Raw genomic sequence first — 24,554 nt, forward strand, 5'->3', positions numbered from 1 at the left:
ACCATGATGTCCTTTCTTCAGCGTTTAGATAAGTAACTGACTAGTAACATGAACCAATGTACTTTTCAGATTAAAGTAATAGATGACAAAAACAAAAGTATCATTAAAGATTACCTTTGATAAAAGATCACCACACTGAGTCTTAAGTGGTGAGATAACCAGACTATAATTAGGACGTTTCATATTAATGAATACTTTGCAATTCTTCTAATGCACACACACACTATTTCACATCTTAGTTTCAACCAGGACACACTAAAAAGTGCCATACTTGTACTTATTTTAAAAAGTGCTCAAGGATATATTGAAGATGCTATTCCTGTCAATGTTCACTAATCCTTCCTCACTAGGAGCCCAAGCCTGCAGCCATGCAAGCATCACAACATTGGGCTCAGACCCAGCCCAAAGTGTTTGGAACAGGAGGACTCTGTTTAATCTTGTTTTTAAGCTCACAGTTTTAGTGTGTTGGGGGGGGGGGGGGGAGAGAGAATGACGTTACAACCCTGGTCCAGCACATTGCCAAAATCCCACCAAACGATTCCCAAACCAAAACCTTTAGCTTTGCCACTGACAAGCCTATTATTGGTCCCCAGAGGGTTGCGGACAGGATGGACGATGCTCCGCCCGCGTTAAGCGCGCAGCCTGTGATACAGCACATCTCACGGATTAGGCAGCTTCCCCACACCTCATCCTGAGCAGGAGAGAACAAGCCTCCTTCGCTGCAAGAAACTGGAAGCAATCCCACCGTCTGAGCAGCTCGAGGGCGGGGGTGGGATCGGCAGGCAGCAGAGCTCACAGCTGGGCGCTGGCTGCTCAAGTGCAGCATCCCAGCAGGGCTGCAGCCACCCTTCGCCCAAGCAGCGAGCTCACCGAGCCCCTGAACACACCCAGCACCCCCCTATCCCGGGCAGGGGCGCAGGGCTCACCTCGGCGGCGGGGATGTTCACCACACCTGTCGATCGCCTCTTCTCCCGCAGCTTCCTCTTCTCGATCTGCCCCTTCCCCTTCCTGGCGCTGGGACCGGAGCTTTTCCCCTTCGCCACCGCCTTCTCCTCCTCCGGGGAGCCGGGCGCGGCGGGGGGCTTCCCCGCAGGCTCAGCCGCTCTGCCCCCGGCTGGGGGCGGGGGCTCCTTGGAGCCGGCTCTGGCGGAGAGGGGGACACAATTCGTGCCCCCGCTGGGGGACGGGGCGCCCCGCTCCGGGGGGTGCGGCGGAGCGGCCAGGCCGGCGGGGTGCAGGGTGCTGTTGAGCTCGGCAGCCGAGGAGGCGCTCCCGGGGGCTTTGCCGTCAGTCCCGGCCGGTGCCCCCGGCGGCAGCGGCGGCGCCTGCTTCGCCCGCATCTTCTCCCGCTTGGCTTTCCACTCCTCCAGAAAGTCCGTGGTGCTGCCCCCGCTGCTCCGGTAGCCGCCGGACGCCATGTTCCCAGCGGGGCAGATGGGCGATGCTCCGGGGGGAGGGGCGGCTACGGGCCCAGGCACCAGAGCCTGCGGAGAGCACAGGGGAGTGAGTGAGCGAGCGCCGCCCCCGGGGAGCTCCGGCCACACACCCCTCCCCAGCGCCCAAGGCAAACGCCGCTCAACCCACGTTCCCACTACCCCCCCACCTGGGCCCCTCACTAGCCCCCCCCAACCGCCCCCAGGGGGGCCCTCACTAGCCCCCCCCACCCGGGCCCACTTCCACCCTAGGGGGCCCCTCACTAGCCCCCCCCACCCGGGCCCACTTCCACCCTAGGGGGCCCCTCACTAGCCCCCCCCTCCCACATCCAGGAGGCCCCTATGAACTCCCCCCAACAATCCCACACCCCTCCCCCAGGACAGCCCCTATTCGGCTCCCCCCACGGGAAAGCACCGCTCATCCCCCTAAAACAAAAAACAAAAAAAGCCCCCCCCCCCCAGGGCGTCTGTCCACCCCTCCAACAATCCCCCTGTGAGTGTTAACCCCCCATGGGAAGCCCCCCCCCCCAGCAAGTCACCCCGCTCCACACGCTCCGGCTGCTCCCGCGCCCCCCTACCCCAGCAGGGCCAGAGCAGCGAGCGCCCCCCAACCTGCTCTAGGGTGGGGAGGGGGAGTAACTACCGGGCTAGTCCCGGGCCCTCCGGCGGGGGCTCTACGTTACCCGCTGCAGGGGGCCACCCCGCCAGGGGAGGCTCCGCCGCGCAGCCCCGTCCCCGCACCACCCCCTCCTGCAGCAGCGACTGCCGCGCCGCGCCGCCCCGCTCCCGGACGGGGCTGCTCACCTACCTCGCCGCTGCGGGGAAAGGGGCCGTGGCGCTGCCTGCCCCGGCTCCAGGTGAGTCGCGGCGGCTCGCACTGCCCCACTCCCGGAAGGAGCTGAACGGCTGCTCCGAAGTTTCCCGAGCGCCCCGGGCCGGGCGGCGGCGAGCAGAGCCGAAGCGCGGGCGGAAGCGGCCGAGAGGGCTTTAACAATGGGGTGCGGGGGAGGAGGGGGGGCGCCCTGCCAGTGCCCGGGAGCGCGGCGTCCTACCCGCAGCGCCCGCCCCCGGGCGACGCCAGCCCCGCGGGGACACCTGCCCGCACGTGGCGAGCCCAGCGAGGCGTCGGACACGGGGACCCGGCTTCTCTGCGGGGCTCGGGAGGGTCCTTATGGGGCAGTTCGAGTCCGTAAGCGCAGAGCGGTGCGAACCCGCCCGCTTCCCGGTTCGCCAATACGGCCGCTGCGCTGTGTCCCTGTGTGGGGAGAGCCCGCAAACAGCTCTGCCTTGCCGAAAGCCCGGTCCCCAGCTGAGATGCCTCGTTCTCACCTAGTGGGAGTCCACCTGTGTTTACAGAAACAGGCGAGCGCCACCCACTCGGGGGGTTGGTTAACCATTCCCACAGCTCAGAGGTTATCCCCAAAATTGCCCCCAGCTCGTCCATCTGCAAAGCGGGCTGGAAAATGTAGATTGTGAGGTCTCTGGCACAATGACAGTCTGTGTTTGTACAGTACCTTGCACAATATGATCTTGGTTTTCCAGGTGCTACCACAATATACATAAATAATAATGATAATGGGTCTTTGGGAAGGTTTCTGGCCCTACAGTCTGACCAGAAATACCATGAGAACATCCTTTCCTGCCTTGTGCTTATGGTTCCAGACAGGAAAGGAGATATATAAATTTATATGAAAACTTCAGAACCTCAAGAAGTTTAAATCCAAAGATTTGAGAAAGGGTGTTCTTATTCAACAGAACCATTGTCAGATCCTACCTGCAATACATGTAAGAAACAATTGGTTTAATAGTATCTCGGCTCTTTGAGCTCTGGTCATGTGTTACTGGTGTTTTATTCCTCCTATTAACTGGCAGAAGCTAGCCTAGGAAGCATGATCAACCAAGGTTTATTTCCCTGAATATCATGGTAGATACCCTGAAATGTAATGGAGTTTTTAGACATTAGCAGTTTTAATATCGTGGAACTTCATGATCCACCTAATCCTGGTTCACAAGGGGTATATTAACTAAACTGAATGATTTGCTTATTTCAGTAGACGCAGGCATCTTGGGACAGTGGGAGGGAGATGTGGTAGCATGATATAGAAGTTTGTGTCGTAAACGAAGGAAATCCAGATACCTGGAACTGTGGAAGTTGGAGCATATCTCATTATCATCCATCCATCTCTTTCCTATCTCATTCAAAATCCATTGCAAATTTGGCCATCTGGTTAATAAAACTCTTAATGGATTTTAAAATGTAACCTCTTCAGGGGTGGGGGGGGAGGGATGGTTCATTGTGTGTTTAGCACAATGATGCCCTATACACTGAATGGGGCATCTAGGCATTCCTACAATATAAATAATAGACTTAGTCCATGGTTCTACTTTGACCTCATGTACCTCTCCTCCCTGCTCTCCCCTCCAGTGTTAGCACTCTGTCACCTGGCCATTCAATGGCTCTATGGTGATCACTTAATTCACTTCTAAGTTTCACTCTCTGTGACAGTATTTTTGAGGGGCACATGTGAAGAAAAAAAGTTCACACTTGACACTTGTCAGTCTAGAATGATTTCTCTTGTATTTTTCAAGGCAAGGGAATAGTCCAAATCATAAAATTTAATCCGTTGGGATATTTTGGAACACTTTCAATAATAAGCAGGATAGTAACTTCAGAAAAGTTAATTCTGCACCAGCACTAAAATTATTTACCACAGTATTCACTCAGCAATATGTACATACTACGGCTGGTTGACATTTTTCTAATTTCCACTTATCAATGACGTTTTTGTCTAAACCTTCTCAAAAAAAGAAAATTCTCAGATTTGATTGTGGTGGTTTGTTTCTTTTGTTTGTTTGTTTTTGTTATTCCACAGGCCATAGAGCTGTCAGTTTTGAAAATGATTGAAATGTAAAAACAGTAAAATTTAATATCCTTCAGATGAGTTCTGAATTTATGTGGCAGACATTGCTTCCACTCTGTAGCATTCTTCCTGACAATATGCAAAGGGGCATTCTCTTCAGAGAGAGATGCATCCAACACAATACCAATTGTTCTCCACTGCACACACTCCCCAGAGTCGCTGATGAGGCAAAAGAATAGCTAAAAACGGACCCGAAGTAGAGAAACTATTCTTTCCATGTAATATATTGTGTACATTTTCTACCCCTTCTGGGCTGTAGCTGCATCAGCCATTGTTAGATGTTTTTGCTTCTCAAAAAATGTGTTGTTGTTTTTTAATGCCAAAAAAAGCTCTGTGACCCTCACAGTCTGTTATTTATTAACAGAAGTTATGTTGTGGTGAGGTTGGTTTAAGTGCCCAATGCAAAAATGCTGACTGTCAGATGTTTGCATCTTAATAAGGATGTCTGTGCTGGTGATCTTTCAGGGATAAAGTCCCAAATAGTTTTAGTATCTCACTGCATGTTTTCCTCAGCCGCAATTGGGAGAAACTTACAAAGTTGGAAAACATTTTCAGAACAGCCTTTTCCTTCTAAAAATCTTAAGCACATGATATTTTCAAGGTCTAGAAATGCACTTTTATTTCATAAGTTACGTATTAAACAGCATGCAGACAGAGGATCATAAGCCTAAAATAGTGAATTTTACATAGCTTTTATTATGGAGTGAGAGTCTCTTCTCTTCTCCTTAGTTAAGGTTGCAACCAGGATTTGGAAGGCTAATTTTAACCTCCTTTGTAAATCAAAAAACAATAAATGCTCATGTTTCAAATGTATATGGTTAAACCTGGTGTGCATTCTTAAAAACTTGGGGAAATTTAGTATGTATTGAGACTATGCACCTTAAAACTGGTTCCTTTTTAAAAGGTTGCAAATTGTCTAATGTTTCTGTCTCCTTCTAGCAGTGCAACCAAATTACCCAACACCCCCCCCCCCAAATTCCATGCAAATGTAGATTTTAACATAGACTTATGCAAAGAGGCAGTTTACAAGGGCGGGATAGTAAAATGTTAAAGAAATGTACATTATTGTCCTAATGAAGCAAGGCCCTGAACTCAACTTCATGGCATTTCTCCATTTGTCTGCTACACACAACTTCCCAAACCCAGTGAAAATCCTCTGTACTCATTTCCCCACTGAAATTTACCCTTTCCCCACCTCACCACTTTTAGAAAAATCTCCCCCTTCTGGTGAACTCCACCATCTCTCTCTCTCTCTCACACACACACACACTCTCTCTCTCTCTCCTCTACTTTAGTTCCACCCCACCCACTTTACCTAACCCCCCTATGAAATACCCACTCTCCCTAGAGCCATCTCCCTGCCACTACCCCCCCAGCCTCATCTCCCCGAATGAAATTACCCTATCTTCCTCCCTTGCTGCCTCCTCCCCCTTGAAAATCCTCCGACTAACATTCCCAGTGTTCTTCCCCCGATACAGCCAGTACAGCTTGTTGCCTCACCACCCCTATGAAGCTCCCTAAGTAAGAATCATCAGTGAAATCACTTCCAGTGCCTCAAACCCATCCCATTAAATCTACCTTCCTACTGCCTCAAACTTCCCCTGCTGAATATTCTTCAAGTCCATCACTTCAAACCACTGTCACTTACATGCCCACTGTCTCAGCACTCCCCTACTGCCAGTAAATCACCCTCACTGTCTTATCTCAAGCCACATCTGGTGACAACCGTGCCTCAGACCACCACCCCTTGATTAAATCTCACCAACCTCCCTCGTGAAATACCCCTTCTTCAGTCCTTGCCCATGAAATCCCAACCCACTGCCTCAATTCCTCTTCTCCATCCTTTCCCTTGCTACTATCCCCACCCTCCGTAAAATACCCCCACACTGCACCTCATCCCCTCACAAAATCCCAGTATTGCCTCACCCATTCATGCTGCTGCCTCCTCCACCTCAGCTCAAATCCTCCCCCACTTCCACCCCCATCCCCATCCCCACACTGCTACCCTGTTTCCTCTTCTCTTTTTCTATCTCAGGCTCCTCTTAATGATGTTCACCCACTTCCATTCCTCATGGTGGTACTTACCTTCCCCTGTACTTCAAACCCCTCACCCTGCCTCACCCAGGTATACATAAGACCTTAACCTTGTGGGATGAGTTTCCCAAATGCTCATTTATGCCCCTCTCTTCTGTCTCTCTGTTCTGTTACTCAGAATTACCTTTCTGATGGCTGCAACGTAAGTCAGAAGAATTTCAGAACTTGAGGCCTTATCCATAGAACTTGAATATTGCCCCTTGCACATGGACTTCAGTGGGACTCTGCCAAGGTGCAGGGGTTTATTATGTAGTCTCGGGGCCTTGAAGAATAAGGTGCAGGGGTTTATTATGTAGTCTCGGGGCCTTGAAGAATAACTGTGGAGCATTCTTTCTGATTGCCCTCTGGCCACACATTCTGTCTCACCAGCAGGCTTCCTACTTTTCGGATACTCAAAGAGTTTCATATTTGTCTTTACACTGGTAGCTGTTTGTTTTTCAAATTCCCTCTTAATCTCCATTTTACATTTTATCTACCAAAATGTAAATTCTGTTCTGTTATCACTTGTTAGGTTACTTTTTTAAAAAGATTATTTTAGTGTGAAAAATCTCGTATTTCCTGCCATTTAGCATGGTATTTTTCTTGCTCCTTGTTCTTAGCTATGCATACCACCTGTGACTCTGATAAGACATGCTTAGGCAGCCCACATGGTGATTATGTTGATTTTCATTTCCCAACTTTCCCATTAAGTTGTTACTAACTTCCTCATTTGTTCTTTAAATCCCTCTCCTGAAGTTTAGTGTCACAGTACTTACCTACTGATAAGATTTCTCTCTACAAGGATCTCCCACTTAATTATGTTGTAGTCCAGGGGCGGGCAAACTTTTGGGCCTGAGGGCCGCATCGGGTTTAGTAAATTGTATGGAGGGCCGGTTAGGGGACGGGGTCGTGGCCTGGCCCCCACCTCCTAGTTTGCCCACCTCTGTTCTAGTCACTAGTGTTAGCATTTAAGATTGACACTAAGTCCATACCTTTCAGTCTCATTTTTGCACTTGAGAAAAGGCAACTTATTTTCTTATCCTTCTTGACCTCAATGTAATAAAGACCCAGATCCTTAAAGGAATTAAGGTGCTTAACTCCCATTCATTTCCATCATGGAAACTCTGTTCTTGGACTCACAGCCTCAAAATTGCAATGAAATCCCTATTGATACTATAAATATGTTAATCAAATGCTGCCTTCTTCACAGAGGCCACTCACTTTTTGAGCTCATCCTTAAACAGTTGCTCACCTTAGCTCTGCCCTTGACGTGACAAGTAATAGAAAGGCTAAAAAGCTGAAGCACAGAACTTGAAACCTTGAGAGAGGAAAACATTTTTCCTTTTCTGTATTGTGGTGGTTGTTGCATTGAAATATAACAGAAAGAAAATGCACACAGATTACCTTTAATGTATAAAGGATGGCAAATGTATAAAAGATAATATGTTAGCTGAAGGCAGAGATTCTAGCAACTATAAAACACATTAAAAGGGTCATCATGTTTATAGTATGAAAGCCAAAGCAGTATAATCTCAATTCCATGATTAATAAACTGTCCCAAATAGAACAGATTTAATTTAAATATGCACCCAGTCCTATATAAAATTTTAAAGACTACTGATGAGTATTTAATTACAAAGTCTACTTTATTCCCATTGCATCAAACTCCATTTTTCCCCACTATTACCAATATTTCTACTGCCCTAACTACCATAGTGTACCGAGGCCTCACATTCTTAAAATAATTTTAAAAGTATACACTACAGTAACTCCTCGCTTAACGTTGTAGTTATGTTCCTGAAAAAATGTGACTTTAAGCAAAACGATGTTAAGCAAATCCAATTATCCGTAAGAATTAATGTAAATGGGGGGGTTAGGTTCCAGGGAATTTTTTTTCACCAGACAAAAGACATATACATATATACATATATACATATATATATACACACTCACACACAGTATAAGTTTTAAACAAACAAATTAATATTGTACACAGATTGTGAAGCTAGGTTGCGGTGGTGAAGTCAGAGGGTGGAAAAGGGTGGGATATTTCCCAGGGAATGCCTTACTGCTAAATGATGAACTAGCTTTTGGCTGAGCCCTCAAGGGTTAACCCATTGTTGTTAATGTAGCCTCACACTCTACAAGGCAGCACGAATGGAGGGAGGGGAGACAGCATGTCAGACAGAGACAGAGACACACACCCTGTGTGAAAGAGATTGCCCCTTTAAGTATGCTGACCCCACTCTAAGTACATTGCCTTTTTAAGTAGATAGCAAGTTTAGACAGCAGCTGCTCCCAGGAAGCTCCCTCCATCCTGAGCCCTGTGTGTTGTCGTCCACCCCCCCATGGAGATGGGGTAAGTGGGGTGCAGGAGCAGGGGGGAATGGGACACCCTGACAGCCCGCACCATCCCCAGCACAGCAAGCAGGAGGCTCCCAGGAGCAGCTCCAAGGCAGAAGGCAGGAGCAGCACATGGCAGTGGGGGGAGGGACAGCTGAACTGCCGACAATTGATTGCCTGCTGGGCGGCTGCCGCACAGGGAACTTAGGGGAGCGGAGAGTTGATGGGGGGCTGCCGGTCCACCCTGGTTCCAAGCCCCCACCAGCTAGCTCCGACGGGCTGCTCTTCCTGCAAGCAGTGGACAAAGCAGGCGGCTGCCAAATGACGTTATAAGGGAGTATTGCGCAAATTTAAATGAGCATGTTCCCTAATTGATCAGCAACATAACAACGAAACAAGGTTAACCAGGATTCATAGATTCATAGATTCTAGGACTGGAAGGGACCTCGAGAGGTCATCGAGTCCAGTTCCCTGCCCACATGGCAGGACCAAATACTGTCTAGACCATCCCTGATAGACATTTATCTAACCTACTCTTAAATATCTCCAGAGATGGAGATTCCACAACCTCCCTAGGCAATTTATTCCAGTGTTTAACCACCCTGACAGTTAGGAACTTTTTCCTAATGTCCAACCTAGACCTCCCTTGCTGCAGTTTAAGCCCATTGCTTCTTGTTCTATCCTTAGAGGCTAAGGTGAACAAGTTTTCTCCCTCCTCCTTATGACACCCTTTTAGATACCTGAAAACTGCTATCATGTCCCCTCTCAGTCTTCTCTTTTCCAAACTAAACAAACCCAATTCTTTCAGCCTTCCTTCATAGGTCATGTTCTCAAGACCTTTAATCATTCTTGTTGCTCTTCTCTGGACCCTTTCCAATTTCTCCACATCTTCTTGAAATGCGGTGCCCAGAACTGGACACAATACTCCAGCTGAGGCCTAACCAGAGCAGAGTAGAGCGGAAGAATGACTTCTCGTGTCTTACTCACAACACACCTGTTAATACATCCCAGAATCATGTTTGCTTTTTTTGCAACAGCATCACACTGTTGACTCATATTTAGCTTGTGGTCTACTATAACCCCTAGATCCCTTTCTGCCGTACTCCTTCCTAGACAGTCTCTTCCCATTCTGTATGTGTGAAACTGATTTTTTCTTCCTAAGTGGAGCACTTTGCATTTATCTTTGTTAAACTTCATCCTGTTTAACTCAGACCATTTCTCCAATTTGTCCAGATCATTTTGAATTATGACCCTGTCCTCCAAAGCACTTGCAATCCCTCCCAGTTTGGTATCATCTGCAAACTTAATAAGCGTACTTTCTATGCCAATATCTAAGTCGTTAATGAAGATATTGAACAGAGCCGGTCCCAAAACGGACCCCTGCGGAACCCCACTCGTTATGCCTTTCCAGCAGGATTGGGAACCATTAATAACAACTCTCTGAGTACGGTTATCCAGCCAGTTATGCACCCACCTTATAGTAGCCCCATCTAAATTGTATTTGCCTAGTTTATCGATAAGAATATCATGCGAGACCGTATCAAATGCTTTACTAAAGTCTAGGTATACCACATCCACAGCTTCTCCCTTATCCACAAGACTCGTTATCCTATCAAAAAGAGCTATCAGATTGGTTTGACATGATTTGTTCTTTACAAATCCATACTGGCTATTCCTGATCACCTTACCACCTTCCAAGTGTTTGCAGATGATTTCCTTAATTACTTGCTCCATTATCTTCCCTGGCACAGAAGTTAAACTAACTGATCTGTAGTTTCCTGAGTTGTTTTTATTTCCCTTTTTATAGATGGGCACTATATTTGCCCTTTTCCAGTCTTCTGGAATCTCTCCCGTCTCCCATGGTTTTCCAAAGATAATAGCTAGAGGCTCAGATACCTCCTCTATTAGCTCCTTGAGAATTCTAGGTTGCATTTCATCAGGCCCTGGTGACTTGCAGGCATCTAACTTTTCTAAGTGATTTTTAACTTGTTCTTTTTTTATTTTATCTGCTAAACCTACCCCCTTCCCATTAGCATTCACTATGTTAGGCATTCCTTCAGACTTCTCGGTGAAGACCGAAACAAAGAAGTCATTAAGCATCTCTGCCATTTCCAAGTTTCCTGTTACTGTTTCTCCCTCTTCACTAAGCAGTGGGCCTACCCTGTCTTTGGTCTTCCTCTTGCTTCTAATGTATTGATAAAAAGTCTTCTTGTTTCCCTTTATTCCTGTAGCTAGTTTGAGCTCATTTTGTGCCTTTGCCTTTCTAATCTTGCCCCTGCATTCCTGTGTTGTTTGCCTATATTCATCCTTTGTAATCTGTCCTAGTTTCCATTTTTTATATGACTCCTTTTTATTTTTTAGATCATGCAAGATCTCGTGGTTAAGCCAAGGTGGTCTTTTGCCACATTTTCTATCTTTCCTAACCAGCGGAATAGCTTGCTTTTGGGCCCTTAATAGTATCCCTTTGAAAAACTGCCAACTCTCCTCAGTTGTTTTTCCCCTCACTCTTGATTCTCATGGGACCTTACCTATCAGCTGTCTGAGCTTACCAAAATCTGCCTTCCTGAAATCCATTGTCTCTATTTTGCTGTTCTCCCTTCTACCCTTCCTTAGAATTGCAAACTCTATGATTTCATGATCACTTTCACCCAAGCTGCCTTCTACTTTCAAATTCTCAACGAGTTCCTCCCTATTTGTTAAAATCAAGTCTAGAACAGCTTCCCCCCTAGTAGCTTTTTCAACCTTCTGAAATAAAAAGTTGTCTGCAATGCAGTCCAAGAATTTGTTGGATAGTCTGTGCCCCGCTGTGTTATTTTCCCAACATATATCCGGATAGTTGAAGTCCCCCATCACCACCAAATCTTGGGCTTTGGATGATTTTGTCCGTTGTTTAAAAAAAGCCTCATCCACCTCTTCCACCTGGTTAGGTGGCCTGTAGTAGACTCCTAGCATGACATCACCCTTGTTTTTTACCCCTTTTAGCCTAACCCAGAGACTCTCAACACGTCTGTCTCCTATGTCCATCTCTACCTCAGTCCAAGTGTGTACATTTTTAATATACAAGGTAACACCTCCTCCCTTTTTCCTGTCTATCCTTCCTGAGCAAGCTGTACCCATCCACACCAACATTCCAATCATGTGTATTATCCCACCAAGTTTCAGTGATGCCAACAATGTCATAGTTGTATTTATTTCTTAGCACTTCCAGTTCTTCCTGCTTATTACCCATACTTCTCGCATTTGTATATAGGCATCTAAGATACTGGTTTGATCTTTCCTCCCAGTTTTGTCCTGACCCTCCTTTCTCTCTGTCAATATAGCCCACACTCCCTCTTGTTTCCGACCCATCTCCCAGGTCTCCATGTTCCCCACTTACCTGTGGGCTTTGCTCACCTGTCCCCGTCGACTTTAAGTGATTAATTACTGTACTGCCCACATATGATAGTCAAGCAACTATGACTCTGTAAGCTTGTTAAAAGCAATATAAGATGGAAACAAGGTGGAAAAATAGGTCTGTGGGTAAATAATGGTATCATTATTCACATAGAAGAAGCAGAATTACAAATCTATAAATTCAAGGTAATATGGTTTTTATCTGATCAAGAACAAAAAACTTTATTTCTATTTATGGTACATAACACCTCCATTAGCAGTTGCCAGATTGTTTATCAGCATATGATGGCCTCCATTAGTACTTAATGCAGATTCTTTATACATTCCAACAAGCTACTATTATTAAAACTGAAGGGCTACAACCATCTTTATCAACAGTTGTGCAGCCCCTACAGCCAACCTTTTATATTAATTTAAACCATGATTTCACTTTGTTCTTACTGGTTTAATAGACCCAATATATGACACAAAAAGCCATTCCAACTCCTGCCGTCTTATACCTCCAAACAAGAAAGTATGTAAAACTCTTTAGATATGAATATTTAGAAACCAAAACCAACAGTTATTGGCTCTCTGTCAATTTGTGTCATGTGTGTACTAGTTAACAGAAACTCAGATACCTTTAGGGCTCTTTTACATCAACAGCTCTATAAATCTTATCATTTATTTTGATACTCCCAAGGACCGATATAGAACCACTAAAATAGTTTAGGCCCTAATCCTGCTACACTTTGGCAGAGCCCAAGTGACTTCACTAGGGCTCTCTGCAGGCAAATGGGATGCACATTGCAGTCCTCCAGGCCATGTAGTATGGAACATTATGGAATGCATTGCCAAACGTGTGACAATAACACTGCCATGTCCCAAAAGAATTAGAATTATGATTTACAGGTCTCCTCAAAAAGATGATGCAGATTAACATGCTTGGCCTTGGTAGATGCTGCATGCATGGTTTTACGTTTTATGTGAGCCTTCAGTTGATTTGGAGATTTTATTTGTTTTTATTTTTTTCTTAGCAACAATATTTCAAGCGTCTACACCCATTAATAGCGTGGACAATAAAGGAACATCCCTGTAAAGAGAGACAGTCAAATATGTTAGGAATTTAGTTATCTGACAGTGTCCAAACCAAACACAAAAGAAATCACAGTCCTTGCCCCCACAAGCAATCAACGAAAGGCCATGTTATTTCTGTGGGGGATTTATGGGAGAGGAAGGCAAGCAACATTCAAGGGAAGAGAGAGGTTTAAAAAATATACAGCAAAACATAATTTTACAAAAATACCGTAATAAATGTCTGAAGTTAAAGTTGTTAGCATTTTCCATCATACATCATATTTTGAAAGACGTGTAATTTTACTGTAAAAACTTGCTTACAGCGAGAAAATTTAGGCATAAATTGTTTTGGGAGAAACTGGAGCAAAATCTGTATGACTATAAATATAATTAAAAAACAAATATGGAGGACATTTAAAACATTTAGGTGCCTTAAAGATTACTTATTTGTGATCTGTTTTTCAGAAGATACTATAATTACATACCTGTTTTGAGAGAAAAATCAAAGCCTACCAAATTCATTTGTTTATTTAAACATGGATCAATTTTGCTGTGAGTGAGTATTAAAAAGCGCAAGGAATTCTAACACAGAAAGTTACTTGAAAAGAATGTAAATTTCAGAGCCCCAAACCTGAGAAAATTCACAATTAGTGTTCAGATGTACCATTTGTTCAACAGCTATGGATAGGCACAACAGGAAATAATCTTAATTACTTCCCTATTGTTCCTCCTGTGATCTATTTCACCAGAAACTGTAGATATATTTGTTTTTACTCTTTTGACACTAACTTGAAGCCAAAATTTGGCAGACTTTTCAAAATTCTATGAAAACCTCATTAAAGACTTAAATCCTGCACTCCCACCCCCCCACCCCCACATAGATTGAGTAGGCCCTTACTTATAGAGCTGGTCAAAAAACTGAAATCTGTTTTCAAGTAAAATTAAAAAAAAAAGTTTTCATTTCAAAGTATTCAAAACTGATCGTTTTGTGGGGGGTTTTTTTATTATTATTTTTTCACAAAATTTATCGACATTACCAAAAATGTTAATGAATGTTTTTGTTTAAATGACAATAACTATTTTGATAATTGTTTTGATAAAGTTTTTGAAAAAGGGGCATGAATTTTTCTTGCAAAACATAAATTTCAACAATATCAACAATTAACCAAAACATCATTTTTGAAACAAGGCTTTTTTTTTATTTAAAAATCTTTCTTTAAAGAGCTTCAAGCAGTTTTACTTATGACACAAGTAGTCCCATTGACATGAGCAAAGGTGGCAAAATTAGGTGTGCAGTACTTCCTTTCCTATCATTGTTGATTACCTAAGTGTTTAATATAAATAGAAATTCCCTCTTTTATAACCAGCCTCTTCCTGCTTAATGTATTCAGTTATGCCACAGTTCAGAATTCAGAATTTGTGACATCATAGGTAGTTCTCTTCATGAAAACACTGGATTGTAAACATCAGTTGATTACTTGTACACATCAAAGGCATTGTAAATGAAAATGTGGAATGTTCTTCTAAAGGATATGGTGGAAGTTCCATTATGAGTCATTTAAATCAGACTAGACAAAGCACTAGAAAATACAGTGAAAATACAGAAACAAAACTGCGTTGGCAGTGGGATGGACTGGATGACATACTAAGAGTGTGTCTAAAAAGGGAAATTGGTATAGCTATTGTGGAATAAACTAATCTGCAATAGCTACTTTGGAACAGCTCTCCAAGTGGACACACTGTTCCAAATAAAGTGACTTTTATTCCACAATTGAGTGTCCACACAGGGAGCTATTTCAGAATACCTTACTCTGGAATAGTTTATGCTGCTCTCAGTTTGCTGGTCAATTTTCCTACGTAGACAAGGCCTAAGTGTTTTAAATCTCTAATTCTTCTTGTTGTTTGAGATTCAGGAAGAGGTGGAAGGAGACTAAGGCTACGTCTTCACTACCCGCCTGAATCGGCGGATAGAAATCAATCTCTCGGGGATCGAATCATCACGTCTCGTTGGGACGCGACAATCGATCCCCGAATCGACGCTTGTACTCCACCAGCGCAGGTAGGAGTAAGCGCTGTCGACAGGGGAGCTGCGGAGGTCGATTTGCCGCCGTCCTTACAGCGGGGTAAGTCGGCTCGGATACGTCGAATTCAGCTACGCTATTTGCGTAGCTGAATTTGCGTATCTTAAATCGACCCCCCCCCCCCCCGTAATGAAGACGTAGCCTAAGAGCGAGCATCTGTCCAGAAAATGTCTTGATGGGAAAGAAAACAAAAGAAAATAATATGATCATTGAATCAGCTGGGTAGAGGCAAATGGGAGAAGGGGCTGATTCCTAGAGAGAGACTAATTGGGCTGTGGGCAATGGATGGATTAAGTAGGGACAGACTGGTATTAAAATAAATAATAATAATAAATGGAGATATCCTATCTCCTAGAACTGGAAGGGACAGTCATTGAGTCCAGCCCCCTGCCTTCACTAGCAGGACCAAGTACTGATTTTGCCCCAGATCCCTAAGTGGCCCCTCAAGGATTGAACTCACAACCATGGGTTTAGCAGGCTAATGTTCAAACCACTGAGCTATCCCTCCCCCAAGGTAATAAGTGTTCAGCTACTATACTGACAAGCATGGTACAAGAACCAAAATGGATTAGTGGTTGTCATAACTATAAAGGGAAGGGTAACAGCCCTCCTGTGTACAATTCTATAAAATCCCTCCTGGCCAGAGACTCCAAAATCCTTTTATCTGTAAAGGGTTAAGAAGCTCAGGTAACCTGGCTGACACCTGACCCAAAGGACCAATAAGGGGACAAGATACTTTCAAATCTTGGTGGGGGGAAGGCTTTTGTTTGTGCTCTTTGTTTTTGGTGGTTGTTCGCTCTTGGGACTGAGAGGGACCAGACATCAATCCAGGCTCTCCAAATTTTTCTGAACAAGTCTCTCATATTTCAAACTTGTAACTAAACAGCCAGGCAAGGCGTGTTAGTTTTATCTTTGTTTTCTTAACTTGTAAATGTACCTTTTACTAGGGTGTTTACCTCTGTTTGCTGTAACTTTGAACCTAAGGCTAGAGGGGGTTCCTCTGGGCTCTTTAAGTTTGATTACCCTGTAAAGTTATTTTCCATCCCGATTTTACAGAGATGATTTTTACCTTTTTCTTTAATTAAAAGCCTTCTTTTTAAGAACCTGATTGATTTTTCCTTGTTTTTAGATCCAAGGAGGTTGGATCTTGATCCACCAGGAGTTGGTGGGAGAAAGGAGGGGGAATGGTTAATTTCTCCTTGTTTTAAGATCCAAGGGGTTTGGATCTGTACTCACCAGGGAATTGGTGAAGAGTCTCTCAAGGCTACCCAGGGAAGGGAATTAGCACATGGGGAGTGGTGGCAGCGGACCAGATCTAAGCTGGTAGTTAAGCTTAGAAGTTTTCATGTAGGCCCCCACATCTGTACCGTAAAGTTCAGAGTGGGGAAGGAGCCTTGACAGTGGTGATGGAGGGGACATGAAGTAAGCAAGGAGGATAACTGGGATGTCATGTGGGGAGTGAAATGGGGGTAAGGAAAAGGCTGGGAAAATAGAGAAATTTCTTATGATTGGATTGGAACCTTTGAGTTCATCAGGGATGTGTGTTTCTGAGCAGTGGGGGATAAGTAGGTGGAAAAGAGTAGTGGGAGAGGGACAGGAGGAGGAAGAGACAAGTGGAGCAGGAGGTGTGTGTGTGTGTGTGGAAGCCACTGAAGTGCTAGAAAGACAAGACAAGCTGAGGAAAGAAGCTGTAGTGGTAAGAGCTGGCTGGGGAACTTTTGCAATGAGGGAGAGTTGGAGGAGTGAGAAGGGAAGAAGTAGGCGGGAAGCAGCAGGATTAGTAGTGGAGAGGTGGGTAAGGAGGTATTTAAACAGGGTGAGGCTGGGTGTGGGACTAGAAAGGCCAGTGGGAAAGAGGCAGCTGAAGAGCAATTGCATCAGGGAAGCAGTGCTTGGCTGGAGCCACTGAAGCAGGGGAGAGATGGAAAGACCAGCTAAGAGGAGGAAGGCAGAGAGAAGCTGTAGCTAGAAAGAAGAAAGCAAATGGGGTGGGGTGAGAGGAACATTATAGTGGAAAGGAAGGGGCAGCAGAAGCCAGGGAGGCAGCTTGGGAAGAAGAGCTGGAAAACAAATGGTGAAGGAGGAACTTTAGAGCAATGGGAGGGGCAGAGAGGAGTTGCTGGGGAGACTGGCAGCCAGGGAGAAGCTGATGGGTGGGCATGTTTGTGTGATTGAAAAGTTGTGTCACGACAGGAGAGCTGCAGCAGTTTGTTGGCTGAGCAAAGTGAGATCTTACACTCAGCTCGATGGCATTTCTCTTTTTGCTTGTTTGTCAGTAACATAACTTTTGAATGCTGCATCTGATCAAGTGCAAAATTTCAGGGAATGTTCTAGGCTTCAGTGGCCAAAACCTTTTTGATTTTGACACCCTGAATGATTTATCAGAAAGAAGAGCAATAAGAATGGTGGAGTGGAATGGGGCACACGGAGCCCCTGATATGGGGGGAAGTGGGGTGGTGCACAGAGCCCCTGGTAGAGGGAGCACATGGGAATTTCTGGCAGGATATGTGGGGAAATAGGAGACCTTGGTATGAGCAAGAATGCAACATGGGAGAAAGGACAGAGAATGAGGGGGACAATGAAGGACAATAGCTTGGGGGACACACAGAGCCCCTGCCACATGGCAGAGGGTAGAATGGGTCACACAGTGCCCCTGGCATAGGGGGAGAATCCCTGGCATAAGGGATGGGTTGCTGGGGGTCCCTGAAATAGAGGGGATGGAAGGGTGGCACGTAGGGAGTTTGAGGGGAGACTAGAAGAGGAAGGTGCCCCTGGGGCGTGAAAAGACAGTTACCTTTTCTGTTACTGGTGTTCTTCGAGATGCATTGCTCATGTCTATTCCACAGTAGGTGTGTGTGCTCACCACGTGCACTGGTGCCAGAAGTTTTTCCCCTAGTAGGACCCGTAGGGGAGCGCCCCACGACCCTTGGAGTGGCACTTCCACGGCGTGGTATAAGGGGCGCTGCGCGCTCCCCCCACCCTCAGTTCCTTCTTGCCAGACAACTCCAGCAGCGGGGAAGGAGGGTGGGATGTGGAATAGACATGAGCAAAACATCTCAAAGAACACCAGTTACAGAACAGGTAACTGTCTTTTCTTCTTTGAGTGATTGCTTGTGCGTATTCCACAGTAGGTGATTCCAAGCTATATCTTTTGGAGGTGGGTAGGAGTTCACATGTTCTTGGGATGGAGCATAGCCCTGCCGAACCCGGCATCTTCCCTGGTTTGGAAGACGATTGCATAATGCGAGGTGAAAGTGTGAACTGAAGACCACGTAGCAGCCCTACAAATGTCCTGGATGGGGACATGGGCCAAAAAGGCAGCCGACAAGGCCTGCGCTCGAGTCGAGTGTGCCCTCACAATTGGTGGTGGAGGGATTCCCGCCAGGCCATAACAGGTATGGATGCACGAGATGATCCAGTTGGAGAGCCGCTGAGTGGAGATTGGCTGACCTTTCATGCCCTCGACTGAGGCGATGAACAGTTGCGAGGACTTTCTGAACAGCTTACTCCGCTCTAGGTAGAAAGCCAGAGCCCATCTCACTTCCAGCATGTGGAGGCGGCGCTCTTCACTGGACGCATGGGGCAGAGGACCAGCAGAAAAATGTCCTGACCCATGTGATAGGCGGAGACCACCTTCGGGAGGAACGAAGGGTGTGGGCGGAGCTGGACCTTATCTTTATGAAACACCATGTACGGGGGGCTTGGAGGTCAGGGCCCTGAGTTCCGAGACCTGCCTAGCAACCAGGAAGGCCACCTTCCACAAGAGGTGTGACCAGGAGCACGTGGTTAGCGGCTTAAACGGGGGCCCCGTGAGACGGGCCAACACCAGGTTTAGGTCCCACTGCAGGACAGAGGGCCTAATATATGGGAAGAGATGAACCAACCCCTTAAGGAATCAGCCAGTCATAGCATGGGAGAATATTGTGTGGCCCTGCACTGGCGGATGGAAGGCCGATATGGCCGCCAGGTGCACCTTGACTGACGAGGGCGCCAGGCCCTGGGCTCTAAGGTGAAGGAGGTAGCCCAGAATAGCTGGATTGGAGTGGCCACCGGGGAAACGCCCCGCTCATCCGCCCATCTGGAAAACTGAGACCACTTTGCCAAGTAGGCTCGGCGCGTGGAAGGGCACCTACTTTCTAGAAGGATGTGCTGAACCCCTTCCTTTCCTCCCTACCTCACCATTGAGCAGCCATGCCATGAGGTGGAGTGCCGCTAAGTTGGGGTGGAGGAGGCGGCCCTGGTCCTGGGAGAGCAGGTCCGTGCGGGATGGCAACGGCCACGGCGGGGCGACCGCCAGGCCAGTGAGGGTTCCATACCAGTGCTGCCTGGGCCACTCCGGGCCATCAGAAGGACCCGAGCCTTGTCCGACTTTATCTTTTCCAGGACCTTGCCGATCAGCAAGAACGGGGGAAAGGCATAGAGAAACTGGCTTGACCAGGACAGGAGGAAGGCATTGGAGATAGCGCCCCGTCCCAGCCCGCCCAGAGCAGAACCAGGGACAACAATGGTTCTGCTGAGTCGCGAACAGGTCCACCTGGGGAGTTCCCCACACTTGGAAAAGTCTGTGCACCACCTCTGGGTGAAGAGACCACTCGTGCTGAGAGGAGAAGTCCCTGTTCAAGCGATCTGCCCACGCGTTCCGGGCACCCGGCAGATGGAAGGCCTGGAGGCAGATGTCGTGGGCTATACAAAAGTCCCACAGCCTGAGGGCTTCACAGCAGAGAATTGAGCCCCACCTTGCCTGTTGATATAGAACATTGAGGCCGTGTTGTCTGTGAAAACCCTGACTACCCGGCCCTCCAGGTGCGAGTGGAAGGCCATGCATACCAGCCATACTGCCCTTGACGTTTATGTGGAGGGTCAGATCCTGAGCCAACCACAGACCTTGGGTCTGAACGTTCCCCACATGGGCCCCCCATCCCAGGTCAGATGCATCGGACACCAGTTCCAGGATGGGGACCTGCCCCTGAACGGGACCCCTTAGAGCACATTTCTCAGGAAGGACCATCACCGTAGGGAGGTGATCACTGGCTCAGACACCGTGAGGACTTTGTCCATCCTGTCCCTTGCCTGGGAGAACTCCGAGGCCAACCAGAGCTGAAGGGGCTTCATCCTGAGTCTGGCGTGATGGACCACATACATGCACGCCGACATGTGACCCAAGAGCTGGAGGCACGCTCTGGCTGTTGTCACCAGAAACCTTGTGACCGTGTCGATGAGCCCCTTCAGGGTCTCGAACCTGTCTGGTGGGAGGGGGGCTTTTGCTGATGAGGTGTCCAGGACCACACCGATAAATTCTATGCATTGTACCGGGACTAACATGGACTTGGTGTTGTTTACCAACAGGCCCAAAGTGGTGCACGTGGACAGAAGGAGTACCACGTGATCCTGCACCTGCAACCGGGAGCTGCCCTTGACCAACCAGTCTCCAGATAGGGGAAGATCTGGACCCCCCGGCACCTGAGGTAGGCCTCCACCACCAACATACATTTCGTGAATATCCTGGGGGTAGTGGACAGGCCAAATGGGAGGACCATAAATTGGCAGTGTTCCTGCCCCACCGTGAAATGGAGGAAGTGTCTGTGCCCCTCGAATATATTAATGTGGAAGTACTTGTCCTGCAGATCGAGGGCGGCGTACCAGTCCCCGGGATCCAGGGAGGAGATGATGGAGGCCATGGAGACCATGAGGAACTTGAGCTTCACCATGTACTGTTTCAGGCCTCGCAGGTCCAAGATGGGCCTAAGCCGCCCTTTGGCCTTTGGGATAAGGAAATAGCATGAGGAGTACCTCTTGCCTTTGAACTCCCCCGGTTCTGCTTCCACCGCTCCTAGGCCCAGGAGCCGCCCCATCTCCTGGTCGAGCAGAGCCTCATGCAAGGGGTCCCCCAGGAGGGACGGAGCCTGGGGGTGGTTAGGCCGGGAGGAAGTAAACTGGAGGGTGTAGCCCCGGGAGATGGTGTTGAGGATCCATCGGTTCGAGGTCAGCCGCAACCACTCCAGGAGGAAACCACACAACCGATTGGAGAAGGGAAGCTTTATTGAGGGTGGATCCCTGATGAGAACTGGCAGGGTGCTCCCGGGCGTCCCATCAAAACTGCCTTTTCCCCGCTTGCTTGCCCTTGGAGGACCCAGGCTGGGGGGTAGGCCAAGACTGCCTCTATGGGTGCTTCTTATAGTGGCACCCATAGACACATACAGCGACTTCTTATAAGCGGTCTCGTATTTTGACTGGGTAGCCTGAGCAGGAGTATGCTGCGGCTTGAACTTAGGTTTAGCCGGAGCCGGAACATAGAGACCCAGAGTCTGGAGAGTCGTGCAGGAGTCTTTCAGGCCATGCAGCTTTGTATCCATTTGTTCCGCAAACAGAGCTTTGCCGTCAAATGGGAGTTCCTGCAGGGAGGTCTGCGCCTTGCTGGACAGCCCAGATTGCAGGAGCCATGACACATGGACACCGCGGAGGCCAAGGACCGCGCGGCCGTGTCCTCTGCATCCGAAACTGCCTGCAGAGTTGCCCTGGCAGCCGCTGTGCCCTCCTCCACCAGCGCTTTGAACTCCTTCCTGTTGCGCTCCTGGAGGAAGTCCTCGAACTTGGGCAGAGAGCCCCTCAGATTGAACTCATACCGGCCCAGGAGAGCCTGGTGGTTCGCCACCCATAACTAGAAGCTCGAGGATGAATAAATTTTCCTTCCAAATGAGTCCAGCCTCCTTGAAGCTTTATTTTTCAGGGTAGGGGATGATTGGTGTTCCCCTACGGGTACTGCTGGGGGAAAACTTCTGGCACCGGTGCACGTGGCGAGCACGCACACCTACTGTGGAATACACATGAGCAATCACTCGAAGAAGAAATGTGCTTGGCCTACAAAAGCAACAGAGTACAGCCCTCTAGTTTACACAGTGACCCTGACATGTTGTGCTGTTAAAGTGAGGTGTTGGGGTGATGGGATTAATAATGTTTTTTTTTATATATTTCAGCCAGATTCAGTGCTGAAGTAAAGAGCTGGCTGGTCAGCCTTAGAGACTGAAGTTCTTTCTGGATTCCCACACTGTCCCTGATCTGGGAGCCTCTAGGGGAGTGAGAATAGTTTAGGATCTAGGTCGGGGTGGGCACACTTTTTGGCCCGAGGGCCATATCTGGGTATAGAAATTGTATCGCAGGCCATGAATGCTCAGGAAATTGGGGTTGAGTTGCGGGAGGGGGTGCAGGCTCTGGCTGGGGGTGCGGGCTCCAGAAATGAGGACTTCATGGTGTGAGAGGGGGCTCCGGGCTGGGGTGGGGGGCGGTGAGGGCTCCAGCTGGGGGTGCAGGCTCTGGGGTGGAGCTGGGGATGAAGGGTTTGGGGTGGCTCAGGGGCACAGGCTCCAGGCGGCGCTTACCTCAAGCAACTCCCGGAAGCAGTGGCATGTCCCCACTCCAGCTCCTATGTGGAGGCGTGGCCAGGCAGCTCTGCTGTGCATTGGTTCCTGGCCAATTGAAGCTGTGCTGGTGGCACTTGGGGCAGGGGCAGCATGTGCAGCGGAGCCCCCTGGCTGCCCCTATGCGAAGGAGCTGGAGGGGGGACATGCCACTGCTTCCGGGAGCCAGGTGAAGCAACCCTCAACCCTGCTCCCCGGCTGGAGCACTGGCGCAGGGCAAGCCCCAGAACCCGCTCCCCAGTGTGAGCTCGAGGGCCCAGATTAAAATGGCAGGCAGGCCGGATACGGCCCGCTGGCCATAGTTTGCCCACCCTGATCTAGGTCCACTCTATGCATAGCCTGACACTTCAGTGCTGATTATGAAGTTGCAACTTGTCCAGTAGGAACCAAATTGAGCCCACAATCTCCTTTCCCACAGACTGATAAGTAGCCATCCTTGGGTAACAACTTTCTGTCACTAATGACCTTTGCTGGATTTCAATTGGCAACCCAGATGTGAAAAACTTGGTGTCCCATTTCCAATATTCTGAGTCTGCAGGCCCTTTTAATGGGCTCCTGATAAAATTGGCTCTGGTTCTGCATGTTTTTGTGAGAGAATTAACTTTAGATTTCTATTCAGATCAAAACACTTCATCTCTCATTTCAGAATTTGTTTAACATTCATCAAGGCAGATTTTTCTTGAGCAAATACTACATACTCATGTAAAAAAAAGCTGTAGGAACCACACCATCCTTCCAGGCAAATACTACATGGAACTCATAGACAGGGCCGGCTCCAGGCACCAGCTGAGCAAGCTGGTGCTTGGGGCGGCAGATTGTTCGAGGCGGCGTTCCGCCTAATCCTAGGGCAGCACGGCTGCTTTTTTTTTTGTTTTGTTCCGCTCCAGCCGCCCTGTAGGGGGTGGCGGCGCGGAGAACCAGAGCGCCCTGCAGGGCAGTCCTCTTCCTTCCCTCCCTCCCCGCCGACCGGAGCGGAGCCCTCACGGCAGGTGGCAGGAGGCAGGAGGCGCCGCAGCGGGAGGGGCCGCGTGGCAGCGCCCCTGCTGTAGCCCTGGCCCCCTTCTCTCTCTCTCCCTCCCGCCGGTCCCCCTGCACCTGCGCTCCGGCCGCGCTGCAAGGGTTTTTTTTTTTTTTTTTTGCTTTGGTGTTCTGGCCGCTTGGGGCGGCCAAAAAGCCAGAGCCGGCCCTGCTCATAGACTTTGTGCATAACTTTCTAGATCAGATTTTGTTTAGAAGGGTGGTGGTTCATCCTGTCATGCACTGAGATAAACTGTGGGCAGGACTGAAACAGCTTTCTCGTGCCACCTACTGGCTCACATTATAATATGTAAGAAATCCCTTCAACCATGTTGATGCTTAATCTGGAAGGTTCGCAAAACTGCTCCCAATGTGATTGTCTGTTAGTATGAGTAAAGTAATATTATAGCATTAAACATTCATGCTATAACTGAATCCACATGAGCAACTTTATTTTTTCCCTCTTGTAATCATCTTTGGCAACAAAGCAGTAAATCTAATCAATATCCAAGTTTTGTTTTAAAATGCATTTACATATGGGAACAGAAAACATATTAAAAGTTTGCACCAGGGTTCTTTCAAACTTCTTCAGTATGCAGATCACATCTTAATAGAAGCTGTCTTGTGCACATGTTCCTCTCCTATTTGGAGTCAACTACATGTGTCAACTAAAACATTTGCTTACATAGAATGATGATGGAGTCTCACATTGGTGTGGACGTACAAGGATTCAGCAAATGCTATCATAGGCACCAACTCTGTGGGTGCTCCGGGGCTGGAGAACCCACGGGGAAAAATTGATGGGTGCTCTGCACCCACCGG

The 24,554-nt window shown here is 47.8% G+C and overlaps 1 protein-coding gene and 1 long non-coding RNA gene across 7 annotated transcripts in view; one reads left to right on the top strand and one right to left on the bottom strand.

The window, feature by feature from the left end:
* PAWR (pro-apoptotic WT1 regulator) overlaps window positions 1-2,755 on the bottom strand; it is a 134,429-nt gene extending 131,674 nt beyond the window's left edge. Inside the window, exons 1-2 of one of the 6 annotated variants that reach the window (XR_010591118.1) lie at window positions 2,242-2,754; window positions 927-1,484 (exon numbers count right to left, since the gene is read on the bottom strand). Coding sequence is in view for 5 of the 6 variants with exons in the window: in XM_065559728.1 (XP_065415800.1) it covers window positions 927-1,418 (492 nt within the window). In the remaining variant the exon portion in view is untranslated. The other 5 variants (XM_065559728.1, XM_042850763.2, XM_005308505.5 and 2 more) reach the window with 5 other exon arrangements.
* LOC122173761 (uncharacterized) lies at window positions 1,976-21,998 on the top strand. Its single transcript, XR_006174521.2, has 3 exons — window positions 1,976-2,290; window positions 20,647-20,765; window positions 21,669-21,998. It is a non-coding gene; the product is annotated as an uncharacterized LOC122173761 (long non-coding RNA).
* Window positions 21,999-24,554: the final 2,556 nt, after the last annotated feature.

This window comes from Chrysemys picta, chromosome 1 (genome assembly GCF_011386835.1).
Source record: "Chrysemys picta bellii isolate R12L10 chromosome 1, ASM1138683v2, whole genome shotgun sequence".
Taxonomy (NCBI): Eukaryota; Metazoa; Chordata; order Testudines; family Emydidae; genus Chrysemys; species Chrysemys picta.